General features: G+C 40.0%; 1 protein-coding gene across 1 annotated transcript in view; it reads left to right on the top strand.

Annotated features, from left to right (window-relative positions):
• The first annotated feature begins 251 nt into the window (after positions 1–251).
• PRMT9 (protein arginine methyltransferase 9) overlaps positions 252–12158 on the top strand; it is a 31005-nt gene continuing 19098 nt past the window's right edge. The window contains exons 1-6 of the mRNA XM_081244308.1: positions 252–589; positions 3241–3389; positions 5449–5685; positions 6203–6370; positions 8665–8767; positions 10133–10239. Of these exons, the coding sequence (XP_081100434.1) occupies positions 401–589; positions 3241–3389; positions 5449–5685; positions 6203–6370; positions 8665–8767; positions 10133–10239 (953 nt within the window). The 5' untranslated portion in view covers positions 252–400. The remainder of the gene's footprint in view (positions 590–3240; positions 3390–5448; positions 5686–6202; positions 6371–8664; positions 8768–10132; positions 10240–12158) is intronic.

Here is a 12158-nt window from a genome sequence, read left to right as displayed (position 1 = left end):
GAGAAAGGGACACAAAGCTCCGATTCCAGCCGGAGAGACGGGAGAGACGCGAGCAGGGAAAAAAATAGTTCGGAAAGATCCTCTACGGGAGAGAGCAATGGCCGCCCCGCGCCTCCCCTCCCACGGGAGGGGGCGGGCCGCGACGTGCCCACGTCGGGCGCACTGCCGTTCGCGAAGCGTGCGCCGGCGGCGTGGGACCCGCCCCTTGGGGAGGGGGCGGGGTTTCTGCCTGGCAGAGGTGGGAGCTCCTGCAGTCGAAGGGGAATAGGCTTCCTGTTCCGGTTCTCGGGCTCTGGTTAGTCACGTGGAAGTGCGATCACCTAGACAATTTGCGCCTTCCGTTCACCAAAGAATCTTCCCTTTGGTGATACAGGCGCAGATTTCGGCCGGTGACTCTGCCATGCCGAACTTGCGGCGCAGTCCCCGCCGGGGCGCCGGACGGGGCGCCAGGGCAGCCGGGCGGGACGAGCTGGTGTCGCGGTCCTTGCAGAGCGCAGAGCACTGCCTGGGCGCCCAGGACTTCGGCACCGCCTATGCCCACTACCTCCTCGTGCTCAGCCTGGCGCCGGAGCTGAAAGACGATGTGAAGGTGAGGAGTGTCCTTGTTTCTCTCGCTTGCAGGCAGATCCTGTGTTCTTCTCGTATAAATAAATGAATACATAAATAAATTGGAGGGGGGTACTGTGAGTGCTTGGTGGTGGTTATTAATGTTTACTGTTCACCCTTGACTCTTCTTTTGTTCGTAACTACAACCAGCGTATCAGAAAATATTGTCTGCTGCACCATCGAAATATATATCCAGAATCGTATCCCTTCTTACCACCTTCTTTTTTACTACCCTGATTAAAGCTTCAGTCATCTTCTGACTTTTGCAATAGGCCCAGGCTCGAAACTAGGCTTTCTCCTGCAGCCTACCGCAACACAGCCAGTACGAGCTTTTCATAATAAAAGCCAGATGATGTCATTTCTCTATTTCAAAACTTCCATTTCATTCAAAATTCCGAAGGTTATATTGCATGAGGCCTCAGGTGATCTTCTGCCACCTCCTATATCTAATTGTAGCAAGTCCCTGCCCCAGGACCTTTGCACGTGTCTCTACTGTTACGTGGAACGAATGTTGAATTAAGTTTGGAATTAGCCTAAAGTAATCATTTGATGATGCATTCTTTAAATTTCAGTTATTGGATTATTTGTGAGTTATTCTGTTGAAATGTACATTTTTTTCAAGTTATTTCAGAATCTAAATTTCAAAAAGTGATTTAACTTAATTTTGCATTCAACTTTCAGCCTGAAGCTGCTTTGCTTTATTTCACCCAGGGTTTCTCAGCCTCAGTACTACTCATATTTTGGATGGAATCTTTGTTGTGGAAAACTGTCTTGTGCATTGTAGAATGTTTAGCAGCATCCCTGACTTCTACCCAGTAGATGTCAGTAGCATATAGACATTTAAATTTCAGGATCAGCTGGCTTCAGGGAGGAAAACGTGTTATGCTGAGATACAGTTTGCTCTTTTAGGTAGGCAGAAGTAGAATAATGGATCAGTCCAAGTGCTTTTTCCTCAATTCTTTGTTCGTTAGTTTCCTCTTTCATAAAACAGGGAAAATATCTTTTTTTATATTTAGTGTGTATTAAAAGTATTATCTAAAGTTTGTATTTCTTTGCCTGGTGTTCAGTAGGGTTAAGTAACTAGCTCTGTTTCCTGCAGAACAGAGTCCCCTATTTCTTTGCAGGGTCCTCTGCGAAAGACCTATCTCTTTAGTCTTATTTCCTTCTACTCCCCATCCTCACACCTCAGCCACACCAAGTTGCTTAGCTGTAAATTCCCTGATCCATCTGTGTTTTTTCCCCTCACATCCTAGAGTCTTCTTCCTTTCCTTGACTTTCTAGTAAAATCTATCAAGATTCAGTTTCAGGTATAAACTCTTCTGTATAAAATATGTGAAGATGATATAAAATGTGTTCCTGACTACAGCCTTCTCTCTTTGCACTGGGTGGCAGTGTGGAGAATGTTTGGTGGAGGTGTAATTGGAGCTAGGGTGACAGTGGGAAGACTCTTCCTGTAGTCCAGCAAGTGGTTACAAGGACCACGTTGTAACAGTGTGGGGAAGAGGAGGTGACAGATTTAACTATAATGAGAGAGAATTGGCTGGGTTTCAAATTAATTGTACTGGAGTTAAGGTAACATTCTAAGGTGACTTCTTAGTCTGAGGTTGGGTGGTACCTTAACGTTATATCCTGTGTGAGAGGAATACGATGGGTTCAGTTTAGAACATTTTGAATTTTTTCAAAATTGTATACTATATTTCTCCCTATGAGGCCTCTCTGAGGATAGGAACAGGATTTATGTTATGTTGTTCATTGGTATTCTTTGCACACCGATCAGGAAATATTTGGGTTGAGCTGAATTTGAGATGGCTGGGGGTCCCTGGTTGAGATGACCAATAGGGAGTGGTAACTATGGGTCTGAGGTTCAGGAGAGAGGGTCTCAATTGGAGATGTAGATGTAGCATCCATCAACACATAGGTGATAGTTAATGCATTGGGGATGCGTGAGAAAAGAGAAGATGGTCAAGGAAGTACTGCTGAAACATAGGAGCCCACAAAAAAGAGGTTGGTGGAGAATATGATATGGCAGCCAAGTACGGAGAGATTTTGCAGAGTGGTCAAACTGTCTTAATTCTGCATGTTACTGCCATGTAGGTGGTAAAATTTATGCATTTACTCATTTGCTTATTTAGCAACAGGGCCTATTAAAGCTAAATTAAATTTAAGGTGATTTTCAGTTATAACTAAGTTTTATTTTCTGTGGAATCTTCAACCAATGTTGAATATTCTTTCATCTTTTTTTTCTTTTTTTTTTTTTTTTTTTTTTCTGTACGCGGGCCTCTCACTGCTGTGGCCTCTCCCGTTGCGGAGCACAGGCTCCGGACACACAGGCTCCGCGGCCATGGCTCGCGGGCCCAGCCGCTGCGCGGCATGTGGGATCTTCCGGGATAGGGGCACGAACCCGTGTCCCCTGCATCGGCAAGCGGACTCTCAACCACTGCGCCACCAGGGAAGCCCTTTTTTTTCTTTTTTAATGGCTGTGCAATGCGGCTTGCGGAATCTTAGTTCTCCTACCAGGGATTGAACCGTGCCCTCAGCAGTGAAAGCTCGGAGTCCTAACCACTAGACTGCCAGGGAATTCCCTCTTTCATCATTTATGTTGCTGACTAATTTACTGTTTTCTCTTTTGTAAAGGAAACTTTTCAGTATACGCTCTTCAGATGGGCTGAAGAACTTGATGCACTCAGTCGAACACAAGACCTACTTGGTTGCTATGAGCAAGCCTTGGAACTGTTTCCTGATGATGAAGTGATTTGCAATAGTATGGGGGAGCATCTCTTCAGGTATGTAGTGGTTTCAGTATTACTAGTTAAGGATTATGCTGCATCAGTCCAGATTGGATAAATTGTACACTAATTCGAACACGGGAAGTTTAATATAGACAATTATTAATGATAACGGGATCAGAGTAATGAAGCGTTGGCTAGTAAGAAGAGAACTGAAAAGAATATAGGAATAGCAGATATAATATGTAATAATATTATATCTTATACTACATAATAGCCACTGCCCCTGGGGCTGAGATGGAGCATCCATGGAAGAGTTCCTCTCACTGGGCTGAGATCCAGACCTTGTTGGAGAGGACATAGCCCTCATTCACAGGATGGCAGAGAAGCCACTGTGGTCCCTTGCCAGGGAATTTGTTGTAAATCTGTTCTCTGGAACTTCCTGGAAATTTGCTGTTTCCTTTTGTAAGAGTGCCGTTCCCTGTTTGGGTTCCAGAATGTCTTTTCTGCTTAAACCATACCCAAAATGAATAGTCTGATTCAATCTTTAAAATGGGCAGAATGCTTAGAGGTGCTTGTGAAGAAGTATGAGTGTAAAAGGGTTCTACTAGCTTAGTTCTCTTCAGTGTGTGGACCACACACTGGTGTGGTCCACAGATTACCAGTCAATGACAAAGAAGTGTAAAAATTGTGAGTAAACAGTTAGAAATGTATGTAGCAATTTGACATTGCTGTAAATCCAAGCATGTGGTCAGGGAACTCCCTTGCTGAGGAGAGCATGGACCACTCTGCTGCTGAAATCTGGTGTGGGAGTTGCACACTAAGTAATCATGTGCAGTACAAGTGTGTTGGTCTACAGATACTTAGATATTTTAAAAGGAAAGGAAGTTCTTTATCATAGATACTTTAACACTGTTCTGGATGGTTTGATAGTTTTCTCCCCCTGTCTTTTATTATTGATTTGCTCACATCTAATTTAGTAGTAGTTTTTTGGGTGACTCACCTTTAACTTTTTTCCTTAGACACAATGCCTCTCTTTTTGCAGTCATATTTATTTGGTTTCTTTTGTATTTAATTAAAATATATAATAATAACAAGTGCAACTAGTGTAAACTGGTCTGGCAGCAAATACAATGGACTCCTTTTTTTTTTAATTTATACTTACTTATTTACTTATTTTTTACTGAAATATAGTTGACTTACAATATTATATTACTTTCGGGTATACAACATAGTGATTCTGCATTTTTATAGATTATGCTCAATATAAAGTTAATATAAAATATTAATTAACTATATTCCCTGTGTTGTGCATTACATTGTTGTGTCTCATTTATTTTATTATTTTTTTTAATAGATCTTTATTGGAGTATAATTGCTTCACAGTACTGTGTTAGTTTCTGTTGTACATCAAAGTGAATCAGCCATATGCATACAGATGTCCCCATATCCCTTCCCTCTTGCGTCTCCCTCCCACCCTCCCTATCCCACCCCTCTAGGTGGTCACAAAGCACTGAGCTGATCTCCCTGTGCTATGCGGCTGCTTCCCACTAGCTAGCTATTTTACGTTTGGTAGTGTATATATGTCCATGCCACTCTCTCACTTCGTCCCAGCTTACCCTTCCCCCTCCCCGTGTCCTCAAGTCCATTCTCTACGTCTGCATCTTTATTCCTGCCCTACAACTGACTCTTGATGACCGACCATTCAACTCAATTGCTGAGGGAAAAGGTATGCAGGCACAGCAAAGAGGCACCTCTTAGCCATAGGCATTAATATCTTATACAGAGGGAGTGGTTTTTAGAAACCACTGGTGTTCTAGAAAGTTGTTTAAATGGAGGATGGCTAGGAGAGCCTCTACTATACCATAGTAAAGTAGTAATTCATAGTCAGTCAGTTGTTAGTGTCCTGGAATGCATAAATATAAAAGGGATTCAGAAAGGAAAGAAGTGAGTGAGAATTGCAGTCCTCACAGAAGGCTTCCCAAGGAGATGGCACTTGGGTTGCGTAGGATTTGGGGTGCTGGTGAGGGGTTCTCAGGCCAGATGAGTGGCACGAACAAAGCACTGTAATTGATAGTATATAGTTGAATATTCTGTCTGTTATTTTTTACTGTAGAATGGGCTTTAGAGATGAAGCAGCCGGGTATTTTCGTAAAGCAGTGAAGCTAAACCCGGATTTCAGTGACGCAAAGGAGAATTTTTATCGTGTTGCAAACTGGTTGGTGGAACGCTGGCACTTTATCATGCTTAATGACACGAGAAGGAATACGATTTATAATGCAGCAATCCAAAAGGCGGTTTGTTTGGGCTCCAAAAGTGTGTTGGACATTGGAGCAGGAACTGGAATACTAAGGTTTGTTGGAATTGTGTTTTAATTATGTATACATATATACTAATGTAAATTAAGGATTGTACCAAATATGGAAACTTTAACAGCAGAATTTAAAAGTAGAGTTTATTTCTCATAATCTTGTTATGATTATTCATGGAACTATTATTATTGTATTTTTCACTATAACTTTTACTTAATTAAGAACTCGACATAACCACCAAGAAAAATTGGGGGTTATCATTGAAATTTTAAATAATGAATTTTAAGAGTACTTTTTACATTAACATTCTGGTTGAATCTAGTTGTTTAAAGTCTATTGGCATTCTGCATGCCAGTTGTGTTTTAATAAGGTGAATGTCATGATTTATTGTATGATTTATTGCTTGACAAGAATACTAGCTCATTTTTTAAAATGCAGAATAATGGTTGTGTTAAAAAATAAAAGGAAAACCTCATGTTTAAGCATTATAATTCCACTAAAATTTGAAAAATTACAGTAGATTATTTTTTCTTGATGGAACACTTTTTCCTCTTGTAGCATGTTTGCTAAAAAAGCTGGAGCGCACATGGTGTATGCCTGTGAGTTATCCAAGACCATGTATGAACTTGCCTGTGATGTAGTGGCAGCAAACGAGATGGAAGCAGGGATCAAACTCTTACATATGAAGTCGCTTGACATAGAAATTCCAAAACACATTCCTGAAAGGTATTATAATATGAACTAATTTTAGTGTTTATAATCCACTATTTTAAAAAAAAATTAAGATATTCACATTTGTAGTCCCAACAAAAATGCTAAAACCCTTATATTGTAAAGATGCAGATATAGGATAGTTTAGCATAAGATTGATTTTCATAGTAAGGTCATATTCTTGATAAAAGAGATGTAAAGATCTTGAGAAAAATTTGTGGCAAGGGATTTAATACAGAAGCTTCTGCTTTAGCAAGTTATTTTACCTCTGTTAATTTCAGTGTTCTAGTCCTTCTGTGTGGTCAATAACTATTTAAAATTTGTACTTAAAAATAATGCGTGAGTAGATGAAGCTTGATGGGCTTAATCACATTTGGTGTTAATATCCCTGGCTATCCTAGCTTTGGCTTTGGAAGCGTCAGCTGTCAATGTAGTTTGGCTTGGGCCCTTCAAATGCTTTGAATATTATCTCATAAGTCTTTGCTTTTTAGTATGTTATTTCACCTTGATCCATATCACAAGGGGATGGAATTTTAGAGCTAGAGGGGATTTAAAAGTCATCTGGTCCAGGAAACTATCATTTTAGATACAGAGTTTTCTCTGAGTAGCACTTGCTTTACTACCTCTCCTGGGTAGTCTGTCTTTTCATCTTACTTAAATTCAGCTTACATTGAAACAGGGCTTTTTTATACCCTGTCATCATTGAGACTATGGTTTTAAAAAGTCTTTTTCCATATATGTATGATAATATTTATATTTACATAATAGTTATGCTTTCCAATGGTCTCTACATCTGTTCTCATGAAAGAAGTCCTGTTAGATTGTTGAGGCAGATATTATACCATTTTATAGAAATAAACAGTGTCCTCAATTGTCTTAGTCTGCTCAGACTGCTATTAACAAAATACCAGACCAGGTAGCTTAAACTACAGACATTTATTTTCTCACAGCTCTGGAGGCTGGAAGTCCATGATCATGGGTGCTGGCGAATTTGGTTTCTGATGGGAGCTCTCTTCCTAGCTTTGCAGATGGCCTTCCTGTGCGTCCTTACATGGCCTGTCCTCTGTGCATGTGAGGAGAGAGGGATCACTGCTGTCTCCCCCACTTTTATAAGGACACACGCCCTATCAGATTAGGACTTCACCCTTATGATCTCACTGAACCTTAATTACCTCGTAAGGATCCTATCTCCAAGCATAGTCACGCTGGGAGTTAGGGCTTCAGCGTGAATTTTGGTGGTACACAATTCAGTCCAGAGCATGAATCAAAGTTATGTTAATTTAATCTACATTTTTGTCACAGATGGTGTTGTAGAAGGATCTGTTGGCTTTGAATTAAGAGATATGGTTCAGTAATAATAATTAATAATAATGTATTTTGACCTTGAGCAAATCTAGAGACTTGAAGATGTTGGAATAGATGATTTGAGATACCTTCCACGTTCTAAATATTTGCAATCATAAATATTGAAAATTTTGTGAATATATATAATACTGGGCTTAGGCACTGTAGGGGATACCAAAGTTGTGTCTGTCCTCAAGGCACCTACAGTCTAGATAGGAAGATAAGGGATATTCGTGAAAATATCTTTATCTTCTAATTACACAAATGAACGATACTGGCAGTAAGTAGTGAAGAGGTTCAGAGAAGGGAGACATGTTTTTGGTGTGTCTTTGAGTGAAATTTTCTAGAAAGAAGAATGGACAGAATATCAGAGCTCTGTGGATTAGGCTTTCGTGGACACTCACAGGTGTGGGTAAAGCAAGAGAAGTACCGGGAGAGGGACACGCAGTGTGTAGAGGTAAGCACAGCAGAGGTAGAGGCAGGATTCTGAGGGGCAGGCCTCCTCACCCGCACTACATGTTATTTACAGATCAAGGAAAATTAGAACCGAGAAAGAGTATTCATTTCGGTAAGTCGGGGAGTCACTGGCGATAGAGAGTATCTTTATAGAGTGTTGGGGATAGAAGTCCAGTTACTCAGGGTGAAGGAGGGGGACTGGTAAAGGTAATGGGTATGAACCACTCCTTAGGATTTAGGCAATGAAAGGATAATCCAGGAGGCAGGGGGTCAAGTGAAGGTTGTGTACTCCCACTACTGTCCCCGCCAGGAAGCTGCCGGTGGAGAACAGAGGAGCCTGAACCTTCCTCAAGATTCAAGGGTAGATATTCAACACAAAATGTATTAGAAAATTTTACATAGGAACTGTTGCTATAATATACTCTTCCTTTCTGCTCTCAGCTTTGACATCTTTTATATAAATAGCATGATATTTTACTTACATATATTTTTAAAAAATCATTCTATAGAGTGTCCCTTGTTGTAACAGAAACTGTCGATGCAGGTTTATTTGGAGAAGGAATTGTGGAGAGTTTGATTCATGCATGGGAGCATTTACTTTTGCAGCCAAAGGTAAGCAGCATGAAAACACTTACATTTGATTAAGAATTCATTATTCAGTAGATAATTTATTGAGCCCCTAGCATAATTTCAAATCAGTGTGAGATACATCCCACTCTTGAGGTGCATACTGCACTGTTGGAAAGAAATCAGTGTGAAAAAACATTTAATAACATAGTGCAGTGTATACTTGTGTGCCCAAATGGTGTATATAGGCAAAAAACACTCCAGGACAGAATTCTTAGGAATTGAGATTACATTATGAAGGGATTGACTCTGGAATTGTTGAGTAGGGTTGAGAAAGGGAACTACTTTCAGTCTCACAGCCTTCACTGCTTGTATTTTTTGGCAGATTATCAAAAGGGAATATAGTGATAACTGGCGTGGTATGGTTTTAAGGTACGAGTTGAACCCAGGCTACTGCTTGGACAGGACTGATTTTTATAATTGCCAAGTTATATTTTGCATTGAAATCCTCTACTGTGGCCCAGTAAATTGTAGATTTGGTTTATATATATGTATTATGAATGAAAGGATTTTAACATTTAATAAGAATTTAATACTTACAGAAAATGATTTGGATTTAAAATAGCTAATGAAAGGTTGCAAGAAGGGCAGTTTGTTTTTCAAGTAGGTAATGGTGATTTTGGCCTCTCAGTTAAAGTCATGCTGAATAGTCTTTTGTTGTGTGCAGACTTAGAGACTTCTAGCTCTCCACCTCCCTCCCTCCCTTCCTTCCTATTTGTACTGGAAAAAAATAAAAAATATATATATATATATGTACACACACACATACACACATATAGCAATGAAAATAAAAAACTTTTAAAGGAAAAAAAACCCCTTAACCTGCTTATCTTTTTTAATAAACTTCTGCCTTTCCCACGATGAGCACTTTATTTTTTTAAAGTTATTTATTTTAATTTATTTATTTTTGGCTGCACTGGGTCTTCATTGCTGCGCACAGGCTTTCTCTAGTGGCAGCAAGTGGGGACTACTCTTTGTTGCGGTGCACAGGCTTCTCATCGTGGTGGCTTCTCTTGTTGTGGAGCACAGGCTCTAGGCGCACGGGCTTCAGTATTTGTGGCACATAGGCTCAGTAGTTGTGGCTCGCGGGCTCTAGAGTGCAGGCTCAGTAGTTGTGGCGCACAGGATTAGTTGCTCTGTGGCATGTGGGATCTTCCTGGACCAGGGCTCAAACCCGTGTTCTCTGCATTGGCAGGCGGATTCTTAACCACTGTGCCACCAGGGAAGGCCTGCTTATCTTAATTATTGTTTTTTTGAGCTTTTTTCTGATAAATTTTCATAGCTTGCCATCATACACACATATTTTGACATAAGTATAACAGAATATAATTTTTATTGTTATATTTTTAGACCAAAGGTGAAAATGGTAATTGTGAAAAATATGGGAAAGTTATACCGGCAAGTGCTGTTATATTTGGGATGGCAGTAGAATGTGCAGAGATAAGAAGACATCATAGGTAAGTGATTATTTAAATAGTAAATATTAAAAAATAGTAATTTTAAGGCGTAGACTGTACTTCAGAGGTTATTTAGTGGACCTTTATTCAGATGAGAATGTGTAGTTTTCTGACCTTTAAATTCATGATGTTTATTCCAGTCTTAATTTTCTTTTTGCTTTTTTTAAACTTTCTTCGAAAATAGAACTCTAGGATTAAAATCAGCTTTCAGTTTTCTAGTGGAAAATTAATTTTGATACCACTTATTATCCTTTTGATGTGTGATAGATTCATGAGAAAAATACTAAGTTAAGACTGATTTTAGAGAAAGTGAAGTAAAAATTTCCAATGTGAAAATAATTTCATTTCTCCCATTTTTCTCCTCTTAATAACTACTGATATTATAATGTTTTCTGGTTGGGTGGGATGAAATTTTAGGATCTTTCTATGCTTGAGATTCTGAGATTTATCACGTGTGATACAGGTGAAAAATTTTTTTAGTTATAGAAGTTTCTTGGTTACATTTTTTTCTTGAACATTAATGAATTTTTTTATTTTGTTAAAATATTAATCCATAGTTTTTTGGGACTTTTTTTTTTTTGCGGTACGCGGGCCTCTCACTGTTGTGGCCTGTCCCGCTGCGGAGCACAGGCTCCGGACGCGCAGGCTCAGCGGCCATGGCTCACGGGCCCAGCTGCACCGCGGCATGTGGGATCCTCCCGGACTGGAGCACGAACCCGTGTCCCCTGCATCGGCAGGCGGACTCTCAACCACTGCGCCACCAGGGAAGCCCTTTTGGGACTTTTTAAGGAGGCCCTCCATCTGATAACTTGATAGTGTTAAATGTAACATATTTACATTTTAAGAAATACTGATGAGTAAAAGAAGAACATAAAAATCATCCCAAAGCCTCACTAGTAAGCAACTACTGTCCATCCTTGTTGTATGAATACACCACAGTGCATTCCTCCATTTTGCTGGTGATGGACATTTAGGTTATATCCAGTTTGGGGAGTATTGGAAATAGCACAGCTATAAACATTCTTTTTTTTTTTTTTTTTTTTTAAGTGTTTTCAGCCATTCTCTAATGTGGTTTTATTTATTTATTTATTTTTGCTGTGTTGGGTCTTCATTTCTGTGCGAGGGCTTTCTCCAGCTGTGGCAAGCAGGGGCCACTCTTCATCACGGTGCGCGGGCCTCTCGTTGCGGAGCACAGGCTCCAGACGCGCAGGCTCAGTAGTTGTGGCTCACGGGCCTAGCTGCTCCGTGGCATGTGGAATCCTCCCAGACCAGGGCTCGAACCCGTGTCCCCTGCTTTAGCAGGCAGATTCTCAACCACTGCGCCACCAGGGAAGCCCCTATAAACATTCTTGAACATTCTTTTGGTGGTGGTATGTATGAATTTCTGTTGGCTATGTTCCTAAAAGTGCAAATGTCAGACACTGTGAGGTTCCCATATTAAGAGTGAATCTAGAATACTCACGTTCAGCCTGAGCAGGAACTACGAAAGTCTTCCAGAATGGTCTTGTTAATTTTCTGTTCCTACCAATAGTGCATGAAACTATTCTTACAACACTTACTTTCCCCATTCTGGTGGTTGTGTAGTATGGCTTTAACTTCATTTCCCTGGTGACTAACTTTTCATATGCTTATTGGTCATTTGGATATGTTCTTTTGTACAGTGTCTAAGTCTTTTGCCTATTTTTGTGTTTCTTTTATTGTGGGAATTTAAAAATATATTTTGGATATTTGCCCTTTGTTGAGGAATGTATTACACATCTCCTTTCCTACTCACTGGCTTGCCTTTTTACTTTCTTCCTGGGTATCTTTTGATGAGCAGAGTTCTTAATTTTAATGTACACTTATTTATCATTTGTTTTCCTTTATAGTTAGTGATTGTGTTTATAACTGTGTTTAAGAAACCTTTTTCTATGAAGCTT

The sequence above is a fragment of the Mesoplodon bidens genome (assembly GCF_964165515.1).
Source record: "Mesoplodon bidens genome assembly, chromosome: 1".
NCBI classification, from domain to species: Eukaryota; Metazoa; Chordata; class Mammalia; order Artiodactyla; family Ziphiidae; genus Mesoplodon; species Mesoplodon bidens.
The sequence above is the reverse complement of the archived record's forward strand: the minus strand, read 5'-3'. Positions and strand labels throughout refer to the sequence as shown.